The 27,970-nt window shown below is 36.4% G+C and overlaps 1 protein-coding gene across 1 annotated transcript; it reads left to right on the top strand.

Annotated features, from left to right (window-relative positions):
- Nucleotides 1-49: 49 nt before the first annotated feature.
- LOC126741081 (uncharacterized) lies at nucleotides 50-27,751 on the top strand. Its single transcript, XM_050447395.1, has 21 exons — nucleotides 50-585; nucleotides 641-785; nucleotides 843-1,027; nucleotides 1,080-1,279; nucleotides 5,677-5,744; nucleotides 12,294-12,626; nucleotides 12,688-12,921; nucleotides 12,974-13,098; nucleotides 13,152-13,304; nucleotides 13,398-13,547; nucleotides 15,912-16,282; nucleotides 16,340-16,673; nucleotides 21,744-21,872; nucleotides 21,927-21,981; nucleotides 22,033-22,209; nucleotides 22,267-22,552; nucleotides 23,184-23,602; nucleotides 23,663-23,867; nucleotides 23,922-24,237; nucleotides 24,296-24,432; nucleotides 27,315-27,751. The coding sequence occupies exons 1-21, from the start codon at nucleotides 224-226 to the stop codon at nucleotides 27,605-27,607; spliced, it is 4,677 nt and encodes a 1,558-aa protein (XP_050303352.1). The 5' UTR covers nucleotides 50-223; the 3' UTR covers nucleotides 27,608-27,751.
- Nucleotides 27,752-27,970: the final 219 nt, after the last annotated feature.

Here is a 27,970-nt window from a genome sequence, read left to right as displayed (position 1 = left end):
TAACTCAGTTTATTATGCTTGCCAACCACTCCTAATCCTTGTTGAGTAGGTCCCACTCAAGTTTATACACTTTATTTCTCCACACCAGAGTCATAATATAAACTGCCCTGTAAAGGATTAAGGTCAAATAAATCAATGGGGATATAGTTTCTGCATAAGTATAAAATATCATATAAGAATGACACTCCCACTCACCCAAGTACAGTGACTCAATAAATAAAATATGACCGATACGGCTGTTCAATGTTCAAACGACTCCTCGTCCAAAAAACCACCCAAGAAAGCGAAATGGGTCAAGTTGCCCACCCCACCCCCTGATCCTTGGGAGGTACCACATCAATCCTACACGAAAACACCATACCCAACCAAAGATGAGTGCGAAACAGAACAATCCGAGTGCGGAATCAGCGATAAAGACAAGGAGATCTTCGAGTACATCGACTCCTTGCATAAAAACGCTTACTCCACCTCGGCGTTTGCCCCGGCCATCGTCACCGAAGAAGCCTTCGACCATCTGGATAAACTTTACAAACTAATGGAGCAAATGTTGGAGTTAAGAGAGCAAAACGTCAAATTACACCGAAGGTCCGAAACACCCGTTATAGCACCATCTCGTTTTCTTCAACTCAATTTCTTTCAGAATCAGAGACCTGGAGCATCTAAACAACTTGGGCCGACTAACGACGAACCCGAATAACTTAGAGAACGAATATCCGGACCTGGATAAGGAGGCCGCCTTCGCCCAGGCCATCCTGGAATCGATCCTGCAGGATCCGAAAAATAACGTAAAATAACTCCTTCTGGTGAACATCACCATTGCAACTGATCTATTGCCGTTTTAGGATCTGCCGAAATATAAAAATTTTAAAAGTTCAGTTTTGAAAAGGCACAGGAGCAGTTCGGCCACCGAGAAGCAAGTCTCTGAAGGGCTGGCTTCTATGGAGGAAAGAGACAAGGAGTATGATGGAAGTAAAAACGAGAAGCAATCCAAGGTGTCCAAGTGGACGAAAGTCAAGGCGGCTTTTAGGTAATATCTTCCTAAGGCATGCTAGAGATAGACTAAATAATGGGGCTTTCAGGTGGGAGAAAGCTTCGAATGTTGGTGACGGTAAGTCACAAGACAGCGGCATTCACGTGCCGGTGAACTATGAAATAGCGCGGTACTTGAGGGTGCCCAGCACCAGCGATGAAACGGGACATAGTCCCGTGGATTCTGGAGCGGGAATCTCCACCCCTGGAACCATAAGTTCGGCCTCGTCTAATGACGATTTGAGGTTAGGTGAGTATTATTTAATTTGTTTTGTTGATCAAGTTATTTGGGGGTCAAAGATTTTCCTTCGGTTAGAACCTCTCGAAAATTTCACATATTTTTTATGAACGGTGTCTCGAAAAAGTGAAATGATGCAATTTTCTCGACAACGCAGTATATTTCTCTAAAACGCTCAAAATCATAGATTTTTCAGGGGTTTTTCAGGAATTCAGGGTAGCTGACAAAGCAGATACAATAACCAACTTTATCTTTTCAAATAGAACACCATAGATTTCTTTCAAATTTCACACACACTAGACACATTTTATGTATCATGTCCTATACATTGGCGTCTGTCTAAATGTGACCAATTTACACATTTAACATTCGCTAAGATTGAAGATTTGAATAAAGAAATAAAGTGCTTTGAAGAATACCTTAAAAAGGTAAACTTCACACCACCACTTTCACTCCAGTAAATATATGGGTTCAACAGGACATTGTTCCTTCGCACTTTGGAAGAAAACAGAAAAATAGATGGAAGACCATAATGAAGTCTTTCCTATCAAGTGGATAAAAGAAGGGCTATGAATTGACCTGATAGATGCCCAGATCTTAATCCATTAGACTATTTTCTATTAAAAAAAATACATACAAGCTAGTTGGGCCTCAACATATTAAAAAATTAAAGCGACCTATAGGAAATATTGCCAGTAATATATTGCCAGTGACAGTTCGGGACCCTAGACAAAATGTTTATGATTTTTTTATTAAAGTTGTTTTTCTACCCTGTATCTTTTTTTTATTCAATACTGTTTAGCATCATATCAATCTAGAATTTGAAATCAAATTTAGACATAGAGAAAAATTGGCATTTTAGTGTAATAACTCATTTTTGAGCAACCATGTATAATACATTCTTGTATTAAAAAATTGGCAAAAAACAAATAAAAATCGACGCAACCGATTTATTCAAAGACATATACGAAGTTGTAGACAAAATTACAATTTTCCATTCTCTCGAGACATCCTATAAGAATCAATTACTATTAATTACTTAATAAGAAATTATGTCATAAGCGCCCGGACTAAAGAGCAACCGCGAGATGCAATGGGTTAGAGTGAGATGGCCGGGTTGATGCGGCCAAGTGACGTCACTCGTTTAGGGGAGCAGGCTTGTAGTCCGAGCGTATTGGGTCGAAAAAGTTATTGAATATTCGATTGGCGATGTTTTTATGTTTCAAGGAAATTCATCGTATTACGCGTAATTAATTTTTTAATTGACCGGGAATTCCAGAGTAAAATTATCCCGTCTTATTCCTAAACCCTAGATTACGAAAATTCTGGATTATACCGGGATATGAGCAGAACACTAAGGGAATGAGAGCACTTTGAAAATTCGCAAAAATGCCATTTTTGACGAGTTTTTTTGAGCCCAAAAATAGACACTAAAAATGCGAAATATCGGCTTGTAGAAGAGGTACGACCTTTGGATCGACTTGATTTCGACGCATGACTGAACTGGGTAAACTATTATTTTGGTTGAAATTAGGGGGTCTTAGATTCAATTGAGGTCTATTAAAGGTGTTATTTGAAAAATTGGGTCTAACAGAATTATGAAAACTTGTATTTGGAATATCTGGCCTAGAAATCGATATGGGATTTGCATTAGAATTTTGAAAGTTTGTTGATCCTATGGGTTTTTGAAATTGGGGTCTGGCGTAATTAAAAGTGTTTGGTATAAATGATGGAAAATTGCTGGGGGTTGGTGGTAATGGGGATCTTGGTTGGGGTTTTGATTGTTTGTAATGAGTGTGAAACGGTGATGGGTAGGTTTGTATGCGGAAGGTCTCGTTGGATTTAGAAAGACGAAACTAAGAGAGAATCGTTGAAATTTTTACGGTAGTAACCATAGAAGCCGAGATATCGACCTTCAAAGATTGGAAATTTACATTTTTCTACATTTCTTGGAATGCAAGGGAATAAGAGCACTTTAAAAATTTGCAAATATGCTATTTTTGACGAGTTTTTTTGAGCCCAAAAATAGACCTTAAAAATGAATAAATCTCAGCTTGTAGAAGAGGTACGACCTTGTGGAAGGTCTCGTTGGATTTAGAGAGACGAAACTAAAAGAAAACTGTTGACATTTTCACGATAGCACCCATAGAAGTTGAGATATCGACCTTCAAAGTTCAGGATTTTTCATTTTTCTGGTATCCTCGGGCATGCATTTCTTCACCAAAATTTTTTTTTTTGATATCGAACTAACTCGAGACATCCTATATGAATCAATTACTAATAATTACTTAATAAGAAATTATGTCATAAGCGCCCGGACTAAAGAGCAACCTCGAGACGCAATGCGTTAGAGTGAGAGGGTCGGGCCGATGCGGCCAAGTGACGTCACTCGTTTAAGGAAGGAGGCTTGTAGTCCGAGCGTATTTGGTCGAAAAAGTGATTGAATATTCGATTGGCGATGTTTTAATGTTTCAAGGAAATTCATCGCATTACGCGTCGTTAATTTTTTAATTGACCGGGAATTCCAGAGTAAAATTATCGATATTTTGCCCGAGTGTTTATCGAACGTTGTTTTGCGAGTAAAGCGATCGCCTGTAATAAAAGTTTTATGTTTTTAAGCAGGAGTCATTAACAATTTATAATTAGCACCATTTTTTTAAATTTTAAAATGAGTTAAATGAATAGAAAATACATTATTGGGTTGGGTTGGTCAATTAAATCACCAGGTGTCAAATCTGATGTCTACCAGGGTCATTGCGCGTCCACAATGTACGCACGTCTTCATAGCAACCCATGTCAACAACACACATAGAAAAGAGGAGGGACGTAAACTTATACAACGTTGCCACGTTTACTTTTTTTCCACTTTTTTCCTGATATTAACATTCTATTAATAAATCATTTCAAATTTGACCTATTGCAGCGTCATTATCTTCGTCATTTGACAGTTCATCATCACGTTACCATAGTTAACAAAACTAACGTTTTTTGACTTATAAGTTATGCAATCTTACATGCTTAATTTATATTTTTAAAAGCCTCGGTTACTAGGAAAAAATGGAGATTTGGTAACGCATAAATGCCCTCTCTTGACCCGTTAATTTGCATAAAATTTTGAGAACCGTTTCGAATCCCGTGAGCAACAATTGAACAAAATTCTGTTTACTTCTAAGGCGTCCTTGTCCTAAAAAAAATGAAATAAAAGAAGTTGTAGCCCCATATCTCTAGATTATAAAGAGACATATGTCGTTTCTCTATCCTAAATAGAACCAAAGTTATAAGCATTTATGTCCGACAGGTTCGGATTTTCGGCAAGAAATCAAGAGGAGTAGATTGATGCCTTATACAACCTTGTCTTTTGACTAAAAAAGTAATGGTATACGTGGTGTGCAACTAATTTAACTTTAATACTTATAGACAACCACATTCCCTTTTTATCCCGTTTAAATACATTAAATCAAGGTGATCGCGGTCATAAAAACATGGAGACGAAGTGTGTGTGTGCGTTTAATCCTAAATGCATTGACCGTTTATGTTTCTATGTTATTTTTAGAGCTGTTTTATTGCTTGCCAAACTTGATCTCTAACCTCAAATTAATCTGAAAAAAAAAGAACCTTTTGAGGTCATTTAAGAATATTTCAAACAAACTGAAAATAAACGCAAGTAAGTTATTTTAAGACGTTTGTTTATGTAAGTTAGTAACACACATATTATATGCACGTACATGCGATGAATAACACGAGGTATTGGCCTCTCAAGTGTTTAAAAAAAACACATACACACACATATTAATTTATTCATGAAGTAACAAGAGTAAGTTGTTTTTTCGGTTGAAACTAAAACCGCAATCGGAATAATTATCATCGATTAAACCTCCCGCGAAAAATTAATGTTCAAATTGTATAAAGCGGCTCCAATATAAACAAAATAATGTTCAAAAGATATTTACATGTGTGTGTGTGTGTATATAAGTTGCTGGTTAAATTTAGACCCCGTGGAAATCTAAAATCTAAAATAAATATTTCTGAGGAAAAGTGGAATATGTATATATACATGTACGTGATGAAATACATCAAGAGATCTCGGGCGTATTTGGAGCATCAGTATTCGCCTCTTTTTTTTTTTTTTTGTTTTGATGACGTGGATAAAAAATTAAACGTTCTTAAAGGCCAAACTATCGAAAAAAAAAATCAAATTGAACTTATAAATATTTTAAAATTCCAACAAATTGCCGATTATATAGTGGTAAACGCTTTTCTTATAATATTTACCTCAAGGCTTGAGTGAGTGCTCGCAGATTGATAGGTTTTAAACGCCTTAACAAATAACCAGAAATGAAATATCTATAACAAAGTTTGTTTACTTAAACCGTGGAATTCCAGTAATTAATTACAGTTTTTTTTTAAAGGTCGCCTCCAGTGCGAAGACTTCAAGAGCTCGGACGAGGAGAACCCTCACTACATTCCACATACGAAGGTAAGGTTCTAAACACTAACGCCATCTAAACAGCAGGGTTCATTTTAAGTTTGAAAAATTACAGCAATCTGTGTGCACCTGTCAATAGATGAGGCCCAAACCAGCTTATTTTTCATATTAAAGTGATTCACTAAGAGAAGGTATTTTAAGGATATGAGTTTACAGAAGTCTTATTAGTGGGTAAATTTAGTTAGAAATATGCCTATAGTACTCATATATAGTGGAAATTAATGGTTTTTATATTCTGGGGGATTTGTTGCATTATATTAACGTGGAAAATAATTTTTTTTCAAAAATTCCAAACCCTTAGGTTACGAAAATAGCGGGTTATAGCAGGATATGAGCAGAAGTAAGGGAATGAGACTAGCACTGAAAAGTCATTATTCGAACTCGTATATCTTGGCTTGTAGAAGAGGTACGACCTTGCGGAAGGTCTCGTTGGATTTAGAGAGACGAAACTAAGAGAAAGCTGTTGGAATTTTCACGATGGTACCCATAGAAGCTGAGATATCGGCCTTCAAAGTTTGGGAATTTACATTTTTCGGGGACCCTGGGCATGCATTTTTTTCTGAATTTTTTTTTGTAATTTCCAACTAATTGCACCAGAGACTTATTCCCAACCCCGAGATGATGAAAATACCAAGTTATATAGGGACATGAGCAGAACCAAGGGAATGAGAGCACTTCGAAAATGTGCAAAAATGCCATTTTTGACGAGTTTTTTGAGCCTAAAAATAGGGCCTTAAAAAAGCGAAATCTCTGCTTGTAGAAAAGGTACGACCTTGCGGAAGGTCTCGTTGGATTTAGAGAGACGAAACTAAGAGAAAACTATTGGAATTTTCACCATGGTACCCATAGAAGCTGAGATATGGACCTTCAAAGTTTGGAAATTTACATTTTTCGGGTACCTCTATGCAAGCATTTTTTTCCGATTTTTTTTTTCAATTTCGAACTCTCTGCACCAGCGTCTTATTTCCAACCCCTAGATTACGAAAACACTAGATTATACTGGACTGTAAGCAGAACTAAGGGAATGAGAGCACTTTGAAAATTCGGAAAAATGCCACTTTAACGAGTTTCTTGAGCCCAACAATAGACTCTAAAAATGCGAAATCTCGGCTTGTGGAAGAGGTACAACCTTGCGGAAAGTCTCGTTGGATTTAGAAAAACGGAACTAAGAGAAAACTGTTGGAATTTTGACGATAGTACCCATAGAAGCCGAGATATCGACCTTTAAAGTCTGGAAATTTAATTTTTTCGGGTACCTCTATGCATGCATTTTTTTCCCGATTTTTTTTTTATTTCGAATTAACTATACCAGCGGCTTATTCGCAACTCCTAGATGACGAAAACACCGGGTTATAGCGGGATATGTGCAGAACTAAGGGAATGAGGGCACTTTGAAAATTCGCAAAAATGCCATTTTTGACGAGTTTCTTGAGCCCAAAATAGACTCTAAAAATGCGAAATCTCGGCTTGTAGAAGAGGTACGACCTTGCGGAAAGTCTCGTTGAATTTAGAAAAACAAAACTAAGAGAGAATCGTTGGAATTTTTACGATACTTCTGATAGAAGCCGAGATATCGACCTTCAAAGATTGGCAATTTAAATTTTTTTGGTACACCTGGGCATGCGTTTTTTTCCCGACTTTTTCTTCAATTTCGAACTAACTGTACCAGCGTCAAAATCCCAACCCCTAGATTACGAGAACACTAGATTATACTGGAATGTGAGCAAAACTAAGGGAATGAGAGCACTTTGCAAATTCGCAAAAATGCCATTTTTGACGAGTTTTTTGAGCCAAAAAATAGACTCTAAAAATGCGAAATCTCGGCTTGTGGAAGAGGTACGACCTTGCGGAAGGTTTCGTTGGATTTAGAAAAACGAAATTAAGAAAGAATCGTTGGAATTTTCATGATAGCACTTATAGAAGCCTAGATATCGACCTTTAAAGTTTGGAAATTTACATTTTTCGGGTACCTCTATGCATGCATTTTTTCCCGATTTTTTTTTTCAATTTTGAACTAATAGTACCAGCGTCTTATTCCTAAACCCTAGATTATGAAAATACCGGGTTATATTGGGATATGAGCAGAACTAAGGAAATGAGGGCACTTCAAAAATTCACAAAAATGCTATTTTTGACGTGTTTCTTGAGCCAAAAAGTAGACTCTAAAAATGCAAAATCTCGGCTTGTAGAAGAGGTACGACCTTGCGGAAGGTCTCGTTGGACTTAGAAAAACAAAACTAAGAGAAAATCGTTGGAATTTTCACGATAGCACTTATAGAAGCCTAGATATCGACCTTTAAAGTTTGGAAATTTACATTTTTTCAGGGTCCCCTGAGCATGCATTTTTTCCCGAATTTTTTTTTCAATTTCGAACTAATGGTACCAGCGTCTTATTCCTAAACCCCAGATTATGAAAATACCGGGTTATATCTAATTAGAACTAAGGGAATGAGGGCACTTTGAAAATTCACAAAAATGCTATTTTTGTCGATTTTTATGAGCCCAAAAATAGACACTAAAAATGCAAAATCTCGGACTAACTGTACCAGTGTCTTATTCCCAACCTCTAGATTACGAAAACACCGGGCTAAACCGGGATATTAGCAGAACTAAGGGAACGAGAGCACTTCAAAAATTCACAAAAATGCTATTTTTGACGTGTTTTTTGAGCCTAAAAATAGACACCAAAAATGCAAAATCTCGGCTTGTAGAAGAGGTACGACCTTGCGGAAAGTCTCGTTGGACTTAGAAAAACGAAACTAAGAGAAAATCGTTGGAATTTTCACGATAGCACCCATAGAAGCCGAGATATCGACCTTCAAAAATTGAAAATTTTTATTTTTTGGGTACTTCTGCGTATGCATTTTTTTCCCGATTATATTTCCAATTTCCAACTAACTGTATCAGCGTCTTATTCCCAACTTAACTAACCCCAGATTATGAAAACACCGGGATATACCTACCGTAAACCGGGGTTACTATGAGCCACTTTTCAACTTCAAATGAGTGTAACTTTTGCCAGTAACGTCTAATTACCATGGTAAATATTGGAAAACCTTGAAGGCTATGTATACTTTCAATTTCTATTGGTCAAATATGATATATATATTCGCATCTATGAAAAAAAAAATAAAAACATGGTGGCCATATTCACCCCGCATTTTGGGGTGTCTATGGCCTCACGCTTAAAAACATGGATAGGCTTGTTTGAAGGCGTAAAATGGGTGACTATGGCCACAAAAAGTATAAAAAAAATGTTTTTAGTGTTTTTTATTTTACTTTAAATAAAAATAATCGTATTTTTATAGCTTTTTATTGAAAAAACAGAAACAAAATTAATAAACCTTTTGATTATTCATAAAAACAAGGTAAGAACCTACAAATACCCACTGTATGTACCTATTTAAAGAAATAACTAAAAAATAACATTCTAAAACTAAATATTTGGTAACAAATAGGAACTAAAATTATTTGAAGAAAACAAAACTTTTGTACTTCATCATTTCGGGAATCACAAAAATTGCCCTTGAAGTGGTAGAAACGGGTTCTTTAATTTTCTCCATTATTTCTATGTTGGGGTACCATAGAACGTCTTCGTTTTTCGGCCACTTCCAACCTTTTGGCCCGGACTCAATCATCGTGGAAATTTGTGCTTCATTTTTATTGGTGGAAATTATTTTTCCTGGATAATATTTTTGATCATATTTTACTATGACAAATTCCCCACGTTGATACATTTTATTGGATGAATTTTCAACCGGTAGCTGTCCCACTTCAACTGCCTCATCATCACTACTTAGATGTGCCCAATTTTCCCCTTCTGCTTCAGATAAAGAAGTGTAGCCTCCAGAAGAAACATCACTTTCTTCATTAAAATTCGTAGACCTTTTTGTGGTTTTTTTTTTGCCTCTTCGCAGATTTCACACCTTTCAACTTTTCTGCCCCTTCCCTACTGGTTCCTGGCATTTCTTCTAGCTCGGCAATATTGTTATTTTCGGAAACATCACTTATATCATCTTCCTCGTCATCCTCCAAAAGTGTTGGATCCTCAAAAGGTGTGGGATCCTCCAAAGGTGTTGGGACGTTCAGAAGGCTTTTACCAGGAATTATATTAATCTTCGTTCTCTTTGATTTGGGTTCAGCAGATCCTTTGCCAAATCTTTGTTTTTCCAATAAATCTAAAACAGAGTCGCTTATCAAAGATTGGTTCTTAAGTGCGTCCACTTCTTTTTTTGGGAGTCTATCTATAACTTGCTGTCTATTACATGGATAAATTCCGCATTTTCGAAAGCCAGATATTAAAGACTCTTTGCCAGTTTCATTTAGATTGGCCATTAACTGGTTTTAGGTGGCTTGGAAAATGGGATTTGTTAACAACGCATCCATATTTATATTTATATTCCTTCAAAATTTTTCGCCACGCTAACTTCATTGGTCGAAAATATGCCACATCTAACGGCTGAGTTAAGTGAGTTGTGTTGGGAGGAAGGCAAACAAATCTAACATTATTTTCTTCACATAATTCCAACACATGGGAATTTATGTGGGATGATAAGTTGTCACCTATAACAACTTTAGGGCCCTCTTCTTTTTTTAAAACTGGAAGTAAAAGATGTTCGAACCAGTCTTCAAACGTGCAGGAATCGAACCACCTTGATTTTGTTCGATTATATCTTGCATTTGGTGGTCCGCTTTGGACCCAAAACTCATATAGGTTCGTGGAACAATAGACCACATACGGTGGTAAAATAGTCCCAGCCGCATTTCCACAAAACATTATTGATGTGGATGTTTTCGAAGAATGAATAATTCTCTCAGGGTATTTTGTCCCTTTCTTCGCGATAACTTTCTTTTTCCCGGGGTTATCGGCCAAGTTACTTTCGTCAAAGTTAAAAATATTTTGTGGCGGAATATCTGCAAGTTCCTTTTCTAAGTGATTAAAATAATTATTAAGTGTTGCTAAAGAAACTGCAGCTCTGACATTTTTGATATTAGCGGCAAACCTAACAGTCAATTCCTTGTGTCTTTTAAGAAATAGCTCGGTCCAATCCGCACCCGGCCAATTTTCTTTAAATTTCGAATGTGTCACCCCTTTCCTATCCAAATAATTTTTCACTAACATTCTTAGCTCGAATTTATCAACAGGAAACCCAAACTCGGACAACTTAAGAATATTGGCTACTATTACCTTCTCTTCTTCTGCAGACAAAGCGGTCTGCCCCCCATGCTTTTTTTTCGCTAAACCTAATTTTAAATTTAGCTGAAGAGTACTTCTAGGGATTTTATACCTTTTTGATGCCTCTCGTTGACTTATAGTCTTGTTTGTAATTTCGGCTAACGCTTTCTGAAGAGTGTTATCAGTATAATCTCGATACGACCGGCTGCCCAATGGTCTTTTGTAAGTTCTTGGCATTTTCTAAAAACAAAAATTTGTTATTAGTCAACACCAAAGACCTTTTATGCATAGCCTATTAAATTATAACATTCACCGTTATCTTTAAAGTCTTTATAAAACGAAACACAAAAAAATTTGATCAAAAACATGAACCTAACCTCAAAATGTTGAATCAATCAATATGGTTCAATATATGCCGATAATTAAATGGATATGAAGCCCTATACATTTAATAATATCTTAATTAATGGTTAAAATTGAAAAAAAACACTTTTTTATTTTAATCGTGATCTGCGAATGTAAACAAACAACTCTTAACGGTCTTCAAGCCGGCAAACAAGTAACAAACTAAACGCAACCCGTTAAATGCAGCGCATCGGTAATAATTTACTAATATTTTCAAGGTCGCCTGGTGGCCATATTGACCCCAAAACGTCTGTAAATCTAAGGGGTGAATATGGCACCCCCCTATGACCTAAGTAATTCTTTTTTTAAGAAAAAAACATACTGAATTAAGGTCTCAAGTGTCCAACGATCCTTATTCACCCTTTTACTTGGCCCCAAAGAGAAAAGAAAGACTTCTGGAGACAAAGTTTTTAGAGGTAAAAAATTGGCAAAAAGGTCATTGAAATTTCATCATCCGCCAGAAAAAAAGTATAAACGTAACAATTTTTTTTTCATGGTTAGTATATTTTTTAAAATGTTTTCTTTTGAAATTAAGTACTTGAAAATTTTTGTAAGTAATTGTTTCAATGTTGTAACAAATCTAAACATCTTTCCCAAAATGGCCATAGTCACCTCGGCAGGCCGAAGTCACCCCAGTTTACCCTACCGGTTTTAACAAATCAACCTACACATAACCTATCTTTCCATATGGAGCATCCATCACAAAGAAGGCCTTCATTTGCAACTATAATTTTTACATAGATTTCCTTTATTACCAGCCTACTATTGTGAGTAAATCACTTATTAATTAAAAAACCTTATTTGGGAGGGCATGAATGACCTTCCGCTAGTCATTAAATCCATAAACCCACTAAAAACAATTTAAATGTGTAGCGATCCGACTCTCATTGTCTCTGAACACATAAATAATTATTAAATTGTCATAAAAACCTACAAAAACCTGAGGTCTTTTTATACAGGACTATCGTTCAAAACCGCACCAAAAGTACCAGCAAGGCCACCATCCGCGTACCCCATGGGCCAAAATGAAGGAAATGATCCACCCACGCAACAGTTTGAAAAAGAAACATCGCTTATCTGCAGCTAGTGACGATATCCAGATCGACGTGGAGTTCTGTAGCGATAACGAGGACGTTTTCGAAACCGAAGATTCTATTAACAAAAGCACCAACATTTCCCTCTCTCCATCTCCGAACGTTTTTAGTAACTCCAGTGTGAGTCCATGCGGTAGTAGTGAGGTGCCCTCGGATGTAATCGAGCGGTACCAGAGAGCACTGGCCGAGGACAGTACCGTAAGTATATCTTAAAATGTCTAAATCTAGATTCTCAAAAACACACTAAAACTTAATTAAGTCGGACTCGGAGGCGAGACCATCCAGATGGACCAGAGTCCGGGAAGCGTTCTTGTCCAGAGACCCCCAACGGAGAAGGGAGAGAAGACATTTAACCTCATTGGAAACAGAGAACAAGACGCGGTCGGAGGAAATGACCGCGGAAGAAGAAATCCGACGGAACTACAAGAAGCTACAGAAGAAACTCAGTCTGGAGTTCCAAGAGAAAATATGCGAGTGGGAGAGATTGAAACAGGTTAGCGATAGTGCGTTCTAGTTCCTTTAGACCATTTTAATAAACATTGCAGAACTCCCCGGGAATCTCGACAACACCCACCTGCACCTTCGAAGACAATCGAGATCCTTTTTATATGAAAAAACTGGAGGAGCTGCACAAGATTAATAAGAGTCATTCTCCCACGGGAAAGCACAGGTACCACATTCTCGATTTTCGGTAATAATTTAAATAACTGGTTTTCTTTTAAGGCGTATTCAGATGACGAGGGAATACGAACTGCCTCCGGACTTCAAGAAGAAGATGCAAGAGTGGGAAAAGATCAAGAAGACGAGCCACTCGGGAGGTAGAACGAGGAAAAAGTTGGGCGAGATCACCAAGTGGAAGAGTTTGGGGGGACCCAGGTAAAACATGAAAGATGGAAGTGTTTTGTGAACTAAAAGAGAAGCTGCATACGAAATACGATATTTATGATATTATTCCATACGCTTCTTTAGGTCAACAGACCATTCACCGGTCTTCGAATACCCACAAATATCCGAAGAGTTTCGGAAAAAACTGGAAGAATGGAAGCGAATCAAGGCGTCCGGAGGACCCGCCTCTTATTCCAAACTGAAAGACAAAACTCCCAGTCCGAAACTAAGCAGGTGAGCCACACTCGCTTATTCTTAATATTTAAACGTTTATTAACCCATAAAACAAAAAAAAATTAAATTTAACAAAAAAAATAAGCAACTAATTTTTGACATAGTCTACAATTTTCTACGTAGAGCAGTTTTTGCTCTACACTTTTTTTTTAAACTTTGGCGCCTAATACTGGCATACCTAAGACACCTACTAAAACCATTTTTTTTCTAAAACAACCGGAAACTATCTGGCTATAATCCACTAAAAACCGTTTTTCTTTAAATATTACCGTTTTTCCGCAACACGCTGTTATTTACGAAAAACCTCAAAAAAATAAGCCGCTACAACGAAGCAGTCGTACGGTCAACACCCCGGTAGGAGTCCTCATGGTGCAATAACTAAGTGGTCCAGCATCCAATGTAAAAGTATAGGGAAAAGGTCTGTGTCAACAAGCCTATGGTCGCGTCTCCATGGCAACGAAAACGGCGATTTTCGCCGAAAAAAGACCCTTTTTATAATCGAAATTTAACTACTAAAACCGATTGGAATCGGTCCAGAATCCATGTTAATCTGTTCCTAAGGCTTTATACTATTTTTCTATGTACAAATCATAAGGTGAAACCTTTTTTTATACTCTAAAACACCGTGTGAAAATGGTCAATTTTGACGTCTACGCGCGATTTTAATGGCGGTTTAGTAACAACATGGCGTCAACGTGGATGAATCGGCTCGGACTTGATTCCTAATTTCATTGACAAATTACTTAAAATAGCTCAGAACTTCCTGAAATTGGTATGGAATTATTCAAGAGACTCTGGAGAATCCGAATATATGCAAATCTTTTACCAAATCGGGTTCTTATAGCCGTGATAATTCGGCAAAGTTTTGAAGTTTTAGAATTTACCGTGTATTATTCAAATATTCATGCGACACAGTGGTCCATACAAGGCATTTTGCTCGACAAAAATTACAACACAGTGGGTCCTAATGATAAAAAAAAAATCTAATCGGGATTTAATGGGAATTATTATTTTATGTGGAATTTTTTTGTTACTTGCCCGATTTGAATGAAATTTGGTATTTGGGTTTGGCTTAGGGTATAATTATTAATTTTTTGAAAATTTTTGAAATATTGAGTCCTAAGGTCACGTGACAATCAAAACTTTTTTTCCTATGAGTGCAATTTTTTGAAATTTGCTACTTGGGGCTTATTTAGGAAATAATTATTGATTTTTAACAAATTTTTGCCATATTGAGATTTAAGGTCACGTGACTATCAAAACTTTTTTCCTATGAGTCCAATTTTTTGAAATTTGGTACTTGGGGCTTATTTAGGAAATAATTGGAATTTGGAGCATAATTTGAAAACGTAAATAGAATTACTTTGAAAATAGCGACTATCTGCATATTATGGCGAATACTCCATAACGTCACCAGTACGACAGTGTATTAATTGATGAGTCTGTTTCAGAATATTTACCCTAGATGCCATTAGCGCATTATAATAAAATAAGAAGGTATCATTGAATATTGGTCGTATTTATACTAGTTACTTGAGAGCGGAGCGTATTGTAACAGATCATGGTTCTCTGGACCATGATACCAAAGATAATACTACTACGAAGTATTATAATTATTAGTACCCGTAGTAGTATTATCTTTGATGATACCCAGAAATAAGTAATATTTAAATGAAATTTATTTCTGATTATATTATATAATAAGACCTTCCCTTTTCTCTCTATATTTACTGTTATTATAAAGAAAAGTTGGGCAGAGCACCATGCCGAGGCTAAGGTTTGAACTCAGAGCCTTACGAGGATACAGCAGGTTTCTTCCCCACTACGTGTTTAGGGCACTCCTTGGATAGAGATTTTTTTTCGCGCGTCTATTTGTTAGACTTGAATCTGTTAAACGTAAATTTCTGAAATATAACGCTTTTAAAATTGATGGAATTTATCCCGAACAAGGATACGATCAGCACTGTTACTCAGCTGATTTAACATGCTTTCCTTTCATCAGGAAACCATTTGTGCAGGTTTGCTTTTTCTTTTCAAATTATGTGATGGTCATATTAACTGCCCAGAATTGCTAGCAGCTCTACACTTTGTTGTGCCTTACATTGATACTGGAAGACAAAACTTTTTTTACTTACAAACATATAGCACAAATTTCGCAAAGGAAGAGCTCTTTGTTCTAACTTGGTCCATTTGAGTCTGGATGTCGATCTCTTTAATATGTCTTCTCGTCTTGTCTTAGTGATTAGGATTAGATTCCTGTAAGACAATAAATATTTGTGTATTTGAATTAGTGGTGTGCTATTTACTGTTATATATATTCTGCTATATTCTGAAAAAAAAACTACTTTTTTCTTACCGTTGCAGAAAAAACTCCTCACCGAAGCAAAGCAAAAAGAACAAAGAGCTGCACTGGTTCGAAAAAGAACTGGGAAAAATCGAGAAAGAGAAACAACGCCTGGAACGGGAACGTCAAAAGTTCATAGAACGCGAGGAGAGACTCTCCAAGTTGCGTAGGTCCCTGCTAGGCGGGCCACCATCGAAAAAAGAAATCTTGATCCACACCCCGTCCGGTTTCCACCGGTTCGAGGGAATATCCAGGAAGTTCACCCAAAAGTTGTACGAATGGGAAAAATCCCAGGGAATAGCCCCGGAGGCCTCCACGTTCGCTTTATTATCCGCTTCGAGTTACACCGCCGCTATCCCCGGAACACTTGGCAGGAAAAAGGAGTCATCAGGTAAATCCTAACACTATAATATCAATAACAAAATATTGATCAGACACACCGGCTTAGGTCATCACTCCTCCTCACTGCCGCGTTCAAAGTCGGCCGATAGCATCGCGATTTCTGCCCTAAATCTCACCTGTCCCTTACTCTCCGGTCATCCCTCCTCGCTTTCCTTGAACGACATGGACGAGTTGGAACGCGAGTGTTTGGCCGACTCGAAATCCTCCTCGATGCAGTACCTAATGTCTGGTGAGGATCAATATTTGGACGACGACGAACCTGAGGCGGTACTGGTCGAGGTGGAGGATTACGAGGAGGAAACCGCGGAACCGTTTCATGTTTCTTGTATAGAGAGGCATCAGATGCCGGTGTACCAGTGCCAAGAGTTTAAACCATTGTGGTGAGTTTTCCAATAGGATCTTTTAAGTAAATTCATTCAAACTCAACTCTCATTTCATAACTGTGGGCTGCACTCTACTGGGTTATTATCAAAGGTGAAGTATTGATTATCAAAGGTGTTCCAGAAGAATCTTTGAAAATTATTTTTATGACTTACAGGGTTTTACCAAGTGCAGAAACATGTATTGTTAAAGTTACGTTTTTTTAAATAGAATCCCCCGAATATTATTTGATTTTTGGATTCTACATCGTAAATAATGGTAGGTTTTATTAAGGTTAAACTTTTCGAAATATTTTGTGAAAATACTGAGACAATTTCAATAAAAAAATTTACATTTTATTTTGTAGAATGGCCTTTTATTCGGTTAAACAAATACACAAATTACAACTTGTCTTGTCCATCTTCATCACTTGTCCATACTTGTCCATCTTCATCATTCATGCCAACCTAACAAAACGTATTAACTGTCAACGCATATATGACGTTATATCTAAAGGCGCGAAATTCAAATTTTAAAATGAAATACTACAAGTTGTAAAAAAATTACTTTTTTATACAGGACGTTCAAAAATTACGTTTAAACTATTACAGTTTTTACAAGGGAATAAGTTGAATAATTTAAATAGAATACCCTGTATTTTATGTCACCAATAATGTGACAATGAATTTTTTTTCAAATTTAGTGAGATCTTCCTATACCTAAACCTTCTCATTTTTATATAAAAAACAGCAATAATTTAACATAATTTATGGCGGGTAATCAAGTGTAAGTTTAAATAGTTATAGCTTTTAAGGTACAGGGTCTTTCCCCATATATTGACCCCCTCTCTACAGGGGTTAAGTAAAAAGTAAAGAAAAAAATTTTATACCAAACTTTTGGGTTTTGACTTTCAATTTTTGAATCCGATGTCAATATTTTTTTTTGAAATATCTAATTTTGACAGATGGTCATTTGACAGATAATGATTTTCTTATGGAACAATTTTCAATTGTGTGTTTTGTTTAGGACTAGGACGCCTTCAAAGTCAACATTTTTTTTGGTCCTCTGGAACTCGATACAGGTCATAATGGTTCTTTCAATATTATGAAACTTTACAGATCTATTAGAGTTCACGTGAGACAGTGCGGTATAGTTTTTGGTTATTCTCAGCATACGGGAAGTATTTTTTTTTAATGTCCAAAGTTTCAGACATGTGTGATATTCTAGCCCCTCTGACGGTCAAACGGTATCTTTGCGGAAATAATGACTTAAAGAAGATATGTGCGCCTTATCGAGAACTATAATTTTTATTAAGGGCTTTTTAAAAAAAAATGTTTTTTTTTTCGGAAAAAATAAAAATAACCTTAAAAAAATTTTTTTTTGTTCGTTTTTTCTGTGTGAAATTTTTATGGTGCAAAATTTTAGAAAATTTCATTAAAAGTAATTAAACCTGCATTATTTACGAATAAAATGGCGTATAAAGTTTGACGCTATCATTTATACAGGGTGAGCACTGTTCATTTAAAAATACCCATTTTCACACTTTTTTTTCAACTTTTAATAACTTTTTAGTGGCACCACTTAGAGCCAAATAGCTTATGGACATTTTGTAGCGTCTGATAAGGAAAATGTTTTCCAATATTAACCGTACTTCTAGATAAAACCGTTTTTGAGTTATGAATTTTTTAAAATTTTTCACTTTGGAAATTAATTGTGCGTACCCTATATGTCATAGGTGAACCAAAAATAATTGAGCAAATGCGCTATTAATTTTACTATAACATACCGAGATTTTATTTTTTCGCCATTTTTACAAGTACCCTAAAAGTATTTTTTTTCCAAAAAAGTCCCAATCGCTGAAAATCACCCTGCACACTGATGACGCTACCCATGGCCGCCGCGGTCTCCATGGCAACGAAAACAGCGATTTTCGCTGAAAAAAGACCCTTTTTATAATCAAAATTTAACTACTAAAACCTATTGGAATCGGACCAGAATTGATTTTAATCTGTTCCTAAGGCTTTATACTATTTTTCCACGTACAAATCATAAGGTAGAAACCTTTTTTTATACCCAAAAACATCGTTCGAAAATGGTCGATTTTGACGTTTACGCGCGATTTTAATGGCGTCTTTTACGGCGGTTTTGACAACATGGCGTCAACGTGGATGAGTCGTCTCGGACTTGCTTCCTAATTTCATTGATAAAATGCTTAAAATAGCTCAGAATTTCCTGAAATCGGTATGAAAATATTCAAGAGACTCTGGACAATCCGAATATGTGCATACCTTTTACCAAATAGTGTTCTTTTAGCCGTGATAATTCGGCAAATTTTGACGTTTTAAGAATTTACCGTGCGATATTACAATATTCATGCGACACAGTGGTTTATACAAAGCATTTTGCTAGACAAAAATTACAATACAGTGGGTCCTAATGATAAAAAAAAATCTAATTGGGATTTATTGTATTATTATTTTTTTACTTTTTTATTATTAATTTACCCGATTTGAATGAAATTTGGTATTTGTGGAGACTTAGGGTATAATGATTAATTTTTTGCAAATATTCATCAACAACTACATTTTTTATTAAGGTTTTATTAAAAAAAAATGTTTTTTGGGAGAAAAATCCAAAAACCTTAACAAATTACACTTTTTTCAGTTTTATTTGTGTAAAATTTTTGTGCTGCGGTGTCTCAGCCTTAACGCTATAATTTTTACATGGTGACTAATGTTCATTTGAAAATATCTTTTTTTCTACTTTTAATAAATTTAGTGGCGTCATTTAGGGCCAAAAGGCTTATGAACGGTTTGTAGTTCGCAATAAGGATAATATTCTCCTATAATGTAAATTTTTGAAAATTTTTTCACTGGAAATTAATTGCGTGCCATGTATTGAGCAAATGCGTCCGTCATTTTACTACAACATACTAAAGCCTCATTTTTTCATTGTTTTTGCACGATTTTACAAGTATCCTAAAAGTTTTTACCACCTGCATATTGGCTCTTCCCCAAGCAGCCTATGGTCCAACATTTTAATATATAAAATTTACTATATTACTATAATAGAAAAATGCAACGAATACAATGAACCATTACACCTCGCATTTGTTGACTATAACAAAGCTTTTGACTCCGTAGAGTTGTGGGCTATTTTTAAGGCCATGAACAATGCAAGAATCGACTCTCGATACAAGCAGCTTCTGAAACACATATACGAAAATGCGACAATCAAGGAGTAAGACAAGGGGACACCATCTCCCCAAAGCTGTTTACACTGGCACTGGAAGACGTTTTTAAAACTTTGGACTGGAACGAGAGAGGCATCAAAATCGACGGCAAACATCTAAGCCATTTACGCTTTGCGGATGATATAGTACTCTTTAGCCAGAATATAATAGAATTACAGGAGATGTTGGCAGAACTTCAAAAAAAAAATCGAAAAGAATAGGTTTAACCATGAATGTAAATAAAACAAAAGTCATGTCACCTGACAATATTCAACTACATATAGAAGACCGAATTATTGACAACGTCGAAGAATATGTATATTTGGGACATTGTATCAAATTGGGCAAAGAAAATCAAACTGGCGAAATAAACAGACGTGTTCGTTTGACGAGTTCACGAGTTCAGTCTTCAATGCCTGCTTACTGCCCGTGATGACTTACGGAATGGAAACCATGACACTCACTGTTAAATCAGCTAATAAGCTTAGGACCACCCAAAGAGCCATAGAGCGGATGATGCTAGGAATAAGCCTGAAAGACCATATTACAAATGAGAGTATTAGACAAAGAACTAAAGTTGAAGACGTCATTACACGCATAGCCCACCTGAAATGGAGCTGGGTAGGACACCTTGAGATGGTCAAGATACATCGTTCAATGGAGACCTCGCATACATAAACGCAGCGTTGGCAGACCACAGTTACGCTGGCTCGATGATGTCGAAAAAAAAGTGGGCAACAGATGGCACAGAACAAAGAATCATGGAAGAATATAGGGAAGACCTATGTCCAGGAGTGGACTGTGAAGGGTTGCTGAAAGAAGAAAAAGAAGTAATAATGGCGTCAAAATGGTGTGGACTGGCTTCCTAATTCCATTGATAAGATACTTAAAATTGATCAAAACATCCGGGAATTGGCCTATAAATATTCAAGAGACTCTGGACAATCCGAATATATGCATATCTTTTACCAAATCGTGTTATTTTAGCCGTGACAATTGGGTAAAATTGTGACATCTTAGAATTTACCGTATTTTGATGAGAAATTTTTTTGCTAAACAAAAATGACAAGGCAGTGGGTCCTAATGATGAAAAAAATAAGCCATCAACATAGATAGAGTGTTTGTATCCAAAAAAAAATCATTTCACTGCTCTATGGAGCATCAAATGCTGACATGAACCTCTATACAGTGCTTTTCTTTAATGTCCATCTCCCTTCTCTTTATGCTTTGAACAGATCAATTCAAAATATTAAAACTTGAGGTAACGCAATTGATGAATGTGTACTATGTTTTAAAGCAAAATTGACAGATAAAAAAGTCAAGATGGCTGCTGGGCGCCATCTTGGAAAAAAAATTAAATGGAAAGGGTGTGACGAGTACTTTATAACCCTAGAATATAAATTCAATATCTTTACCTACTACAAAATGGTGGTACCTTTCATAATTACCTGAATACATTAACATTTAACTTGATATATCGAATAAATAGATTGAGTTCAACTGAGAAGATGCTGGAAATGGTTGCCTTGAACTTCTTGACACAAGAACAGTCGGTCCGAAATTTCACTAACATTGATATTTCTACAAATATTCGTTATTGTCTGTCATAAATCTAATACTGAAGCAGGTTCAGTTTCGTACACCTTTTGCTTCAAATAGCCGTCGAGGGCCTGTGGAATGGCCAGGTCGCTTACCAGATTTGACACCTCTAGACTTTTTTTCATGGGGCTATGTGACATTAAAGAAAAGCACTGTATATGTTTACAAGTGCTCACTCTCTATATTCAAAAAAAAACACAGTGTGACATGACCTGATGAATTTATTAAGCTTAAATTTGAATGAATGATTATTTTCTAGCGAAAGTGAGACCATCGTGGTGCCGAAAGTGAGGAGATCGGAATCGGCAAGGGCCCAAACCAATTATGACTTAATGGAGAATATTGTGAAGTTATTGACGGAACTTCAGGTGACCGAAGATGAAGTTCGGTAAGTTGTTCTTGTGAAGGTTCTTTTGAGGTGAGTGTTTGAGTTTATTTGTAGCTGTTTAGTGGAGAACAAAGGCATCCAGGAGGAGACCGATAAGAAGTCTTTTAAGGTACCTTTAAAAGCTTGTATTGAATAAATTTATAATATATGCCTGTTTCAGTTTCTAAACGATCTTCAGCAGCAAGCGATTAAGACCCTTACGGAGAAGCTGCTGAAGCTCCAAGAGGCGAATCTGGCGGTCACTAGTAACATCCCCAAGGAGGGTAATCCAAACCACTCCAAGGTGGAAGATATATTGGATAATGTACAAGACATATCCAGTGAAATGTTGCTAGTCGTAAGTGATGATGATTGCACCCGTTTGCTGAGTGGATATTTCTAAAATGACTTTCAGACCGACAAAATGCATAAGGCGGTCCTGCTTCGGGTTTCCCCGGATAACCTCCACCGCTACCGTGAGTCGATTTTCGAGCAAATCAAAGACGTACGCGCCAAAATTGCCGAACTGCGTCGCCATCTGAGCTACATCTGCGCAGCTTCCGATGTTACCACTCCGTGCGGGAATAAATCCAAGTTGACTGTCGGGAAAACTGTATCGAGCGATAGCAAGGGAGACAATAGCGACATCTCGGTTGGGAGAAGCGACAATAAAGAGAGTAGGAGATATGTGAAGTCGGAAGGTAAGTTAATTATTCGGTTGATGATTGTTGAGGCTTAGTACGGCCCTGGTTCTAATGTCACCTGTCAAAAAGCAGAATTTTTGTTGAAAAACAGAGTTGAATTGAATGATGAAATTCTCTCAATATGTTAAATATCCAAAGTAGCAAGACATAAAATAATAAATCCATAAGAGAAGACAGAGTTGATGATGATTGGTAAAAGATGAAACGTCGTACTAAAAATCTAAAAACATCATCATGTAGCAAAACAGAGGTGCAAAATAAAATCGATTTTTCAAAATTTCGCATTTTTTCGAATGTCTTCGGAACCATTCGGAATTTTTAATTTTTTGGGGTCGAATATGAAACACTCCGTTCATGAATGTCATTGTCATAAATGACAGTGATAATTGCCACTTGTATCATAACCTTGTTACAAATTTTTGCCTTAATACGCTCCTGATTATTATGTCACCTGTCAAAGCTTCTCTCAACTGATATTTAGGACATTAATCTGTAAACGTAGTTTGACATTGACAGTTGACAGATTACAACGTTGTCACATCAGCGTTATATATTTATTATAGAAGAATTAACTTACTATATTCAGACCGATTAGGGTTGAGAGTTTTCAGAAATTCTTTTATTCCAGGGACAGGAATACCAAGTGGCCAAGGGGCAGTAAAGAAGCGCATCCGGTACCGTCAAAAGACGACAACAAAAACCGGAACTGACACGGACGAGGAGGAAGAAGAAGAAGCAGAAGAGGGAGAGAAACAGTCAAGGCAGCACAAGAAGCTGACTCGAACAAAATCGGTGTCGGAAAGCAACGTACCCGCTAAACTCTCCGAAAACTTAACCCCAGAAAGTCATTTGTCCGATTTAAGGTTAGATTCACCACCATCCGAATCAGCCGTGACTCTTTTCGTGAAAACCACCAGGAAACTCTTCACCCCTTTAGTGGAAACATCTTTGGCCAAAAGCTGGACCGAGCCCACCATCATATCGGAAGCACCTCAACCTCTCACCTCTTTACCACCCTTACCGCCATCTCCAGTGCCACAACGAAAGGTTACCCGCATAAAACCAGCAATATTTCACTTATTTGATGCAATCAAACCTCCCTTGCAGGTCTACAACAAAGAGGTATCCCCAGGGATCAAACTGATCATGGCCAAATACAATCAGAGCGTAGAACAGTCCAGTGGTGTCAAATCGTGTGGATCCAGCGGCTCAAACTCGCCGGTGGCGTGGCGGTCTCCGGTACTGGACCGTAGGGTCAAGGTGCAAACGGAAAAGTACCAAGAGGAGCTGAAGAAGTCATCACCCCTGCTAGGTAAGTTTTCCTTGAATATACCGAATAATTTAAAAAGGGGAAAATTATATTTAGGAGAGAGACGTTCGGTGCAGAAGTCCTCGAGCGCTAGCCAGATTTCATCACAGGTCACCGCCCGTAAGACTTCTTTGAATGTCGCCCCCGATCCATCAGAGGCCCCTAAAGAGATAATCGAAGGCGCCCCCAGGCCCCATTTGACCCTCGATATTAATCTGGCTAATAAAACTGTACCTCCCGAAAGTGAGAGGAAAGATTCTCCGGAAGTGCGCATGAGAAAGATCCAGAGGGCCAAAATGGAGTTCCTGAATGCACCAGTGTCCGCTCCCAGTTATATCAGTGAGGAGTGTTTACAATTTCCCCAAAGGAATCGGTAAGGTTGATCTGCGGTTCAATTGCACTTCAATGGTTATTTTTGATGGGTTTCTCAGGTTGAGTCAGGTGAGCGTGGATAGTGAGGGCAGTAGCATCGGAACATGTCCAGGGTCTCTGATGAAATCGGCTTCTGCAGGGATGATCAACGTCGATCCGGACGTTTATAGCAGGATAAATCCTGAATATCGAGCAGGTATAAGGGTAACACAATGGGGTATCGGGGAATTTGATTTTTTTGATTTTGAGAAAACGGCTAATGGTGCTTGATGTTTGACCTTACCATTGAATTTATTGGAAAAATTTAGCTGAAAATAAGTACCATCTCCATTTTTAAGAAAGTTTTTTGATTTAAGAAGAACCGTAAATGGTACCTAAAATATGGAATTACTATTGATATGCATGCAAAAAATAAGCTGAAAATGAGTATCATCTTAATGAGTTTTTACCAACTTTTAAGAACATTCTTTGATTTTGAGAGAACCGTTAATGGTACCTAAATTTCAAAACTGCCATTGAATTCTATGGAAAAAATTAGCTGAAAACGAGTACCATCTTGATCTGGTTTAATCAATTTTTAAGTAATTTGTTTGATATTGGGAGAACCGTTAATGGTACCTAAAATCTGATTTCGCCATTGCATTTGTCAGGAAAAATGAGCTGAAAAAGAGTACCATGTCAATAACTTTATCTTGACTTTTTTGGTAATTTTTTAAATATTTTGAGAAGCATTGGTGGTACCAAAAAACTAATTTTACTACTAAATTCGTCGGGAAAAATTAGCTGAAAATAAGTACCATATCTACTGGGTTTTATTCATTTTCAAGCAAGTTTTGATTTTGGGTGAACCACTAATTGTTGATATTGAAAGTACCGTTGTTGGTACGTAAATATCGAATTTTTTGAAAAATGTTTTTTTACCTGTAAATGAGTACCATCTTGATGAGTTTTTACCAATTTTTAGGAAAGTCCTTTCCAATGAATTTCTTGGAGAAAATTAGATGAAATGAATGGTACTCATGGTACTCAATGGGGGTGTATCCATTTTAAAAAAAATTATTTGATTTCTAAGATAATTGTTAATGGTGAATAGAATTTGAAACTACCATCGAATTCTTTGGAAAAAATTGGTTGAAAATGTGTACCCTGTTTATGGGTTTGTTTAAAATTTTTAAATAATTTTTCCAATATTTGGAGAACCATTGATGGTACCAAATATTTAATTTCACTATTGAGGTTGTCGGAAAAAATGAGCTGAAAATGAGTACCATGTCCATGGGTTTATTTTGATTTTTGAGTAAATTTATGAATTTTGGCAGAACCATTGATGGTACCAAAAATCTGATTTCACCATTACATTTCTCGAGAAAAATTAGCTGAAAAAGAGTACCATGTCGACGGGTTTATTTTGATTTTTAAATAAGTTTCTCATTTTTGGAAGAACCATTGGTGGTACCAAAAATCTGATTTCACCATTGAATTTTTGGGGAAAAATTAGCTGAAAAAGAGTACCATGTCGACGGGTTTATTTTGATTTTTAAATAAGTTTCTCATTTTTTGAAGAATCATTGGTGGTACCAAAAATCTGATTTCACCAATACATTTCTCGGGAAAAATTAGCTGAAAAGTACCATGTCGGTGAGTTTATTTTGATTTTTAAGTAAGTTTCTCAATTCTGGGAGAACCATTATTGGTACCAAAAATCTGATTTTATCATTATATTTCTCGAGAAAAATTAGATGAAAACGAGTACCATGTCGATGGGTTTAATCCGATTTTTAAGTAAGTTCTTAGATTTTAGGAGAACCATTGGTGGTACCAAAAATCTGATTTCACCATTACATTTCTGGTGAAAAATTAGATGAAAACGAGTACCATGTCGACGGGTTTATTTTGATTTTTAAATAAGTTTCTCATTTTTTCAAGAACCATTGGTGGTACCAAAAATCTGATTTCACCAATGCATTTCTCGGGAAAAATTAGCTGAAAAAGAGTACCATGTCGGTGAGTTTATTTTGATTTTTAAGTAAGTTTCTCAATTCTGGGAGAGCCATTATTGGTACCAAAAATCTGATTTCATCATTATATTTCTCGAGAAAAATTAGATGAAAACGAGTACCATATCGATGGGTTTATTTTGGTTTTTAAATAAGTTTCTCATTTTTGGAAGAACCATTGGTGGTACCAAGAATTTAATTTCACCATTGAATTTCTCGGAAAAAAATGAGTTGAAAAAGAGTACCATGTCAATGGATTTATATTGTTCTTTGTGTAAATTTCTCAATTTCGTGAGAACCATTATTGGTACCAAAAATCTGATTTCACCATTACATTTCTCGGGAAAAATTAGCTGAAAAGGAGTACCATGTCGATGGGTTTAATCCGATTTTTAAGTAAGTTCTTAGATTTTAGGAGAACCATTGGTGGTACCAAAAATATGATTTCACCATTACATTTCTGGGGAAAAATTAGCTGAAAAAAAGTACCATGTCGATAGGTTTATTTTGATTTTTAAATAAGTTTCTCAATTCTGGGAGAACCATAGATGGTACCAAAAATCTGATTTCACCATTACATTTCTCGAGCAAAATTAGCTAAAAAAGAGTACCATGTCGATGGGTTTATTTTGATTTTTAAATAAGTTTCTCAATTCTGGGAAAACCATTGGTGGTACCAAAAATCTGATTTCACCATTACATTTCTCGGGAAAAATTAGCTAAAAAGGAGTACCATGTCGATAGGTTTATTTTGATTTTTAAATAAGTTTCTCAATTTTGGGAGAACCATAGATGGTACCAAAAATCTGATTCCACCATTGAATTTCTCGGGAAAAAATAGCTGAAAAAGAGTACCATGTCGATGGTCTTATTCCGATTTTTAAGTAAGTTCTTAGATTTTAGGAGAACCATTGATTGTACCAAAAATTTAATTTCACCATTGAATTCTATGGAAAAAATTAGCTGAAAACAAGTACTATCTCCATAGAGTTTTATCCATTTTCTAACAAAGCTCTCTTATTTGGAAGACTCATTAATAGTACCAAAAATACCGATTTCCCTTTTTCAAAATTAATTCCAGAAGGTTACGTTTCCTTGCCCCGTCAGTCCACCTCGAAATCGAAAAGTAGCAAATCGGCCTTTTCCACCATAGCCTCCAAGTTCCGCAAAGTCAAGATGCGCAAGTGCAAAGACAGAGACAAACAGGTGGTGGAAACTCTATGCAGACAAAGTCTGGTCGTGGACATCATTGACCAACTGGAGCAAGAGGGAGATGAAAGAGTTTGCGGCAGCGGTAACGGAGACGTGGTGCAAGAGAGAGAACCGATTTCCAAGAGTAACTCTTGGATCAAACGATCTCTATTTAAACGATGAAGCTTCTATGTTGTTATTAAATGTATTTTATGGTTATGTTAACTAACGTATTGTGCCAAAGCTAATGTTAACTTAAAACGGAATCATGACGTATAATGTTAATGTTTTTTATTTTGCAATATATATTGCATGTTTATAATAAAATGTTGAGTTTCTTTTAATCACTAATGAATTTATAATTGCTTTATTCGTATGCGGGGACCACCCAAATATTCCCCAAAAAAAATTTAAATATGATGATTAAAGGACCGTTTCTTAATTTAATTAGGCTCTTATATCGTCAAATTTTGCACAAATGACCGGACTAATGTGCCAATCGAGCTGCTTAAGAGCTAACCGTGTCGTTTTGTGGTTTTCAGAAGA

Source organism: Anthonomus grandis, chromosome 10 (assembly GCF_022605725.1).
Source record: "Anthonomus grandis grandis chromosome 10, icAntGran1.3, whole genome shotgun sequence".
Classification (NCBI taxonomy): domain Eukaryota; kingdom Metazoa; phylum Arthropoda; class Insecta; order Coleoptera; family Curculionidae; genus Anthonomus; species Anthonomus grandis.
The sequence above is the reverse complement of the archived record's forward strand: the minus strand, read 5'-3'. Positions and strand labels throughout refer to the sequence as shown.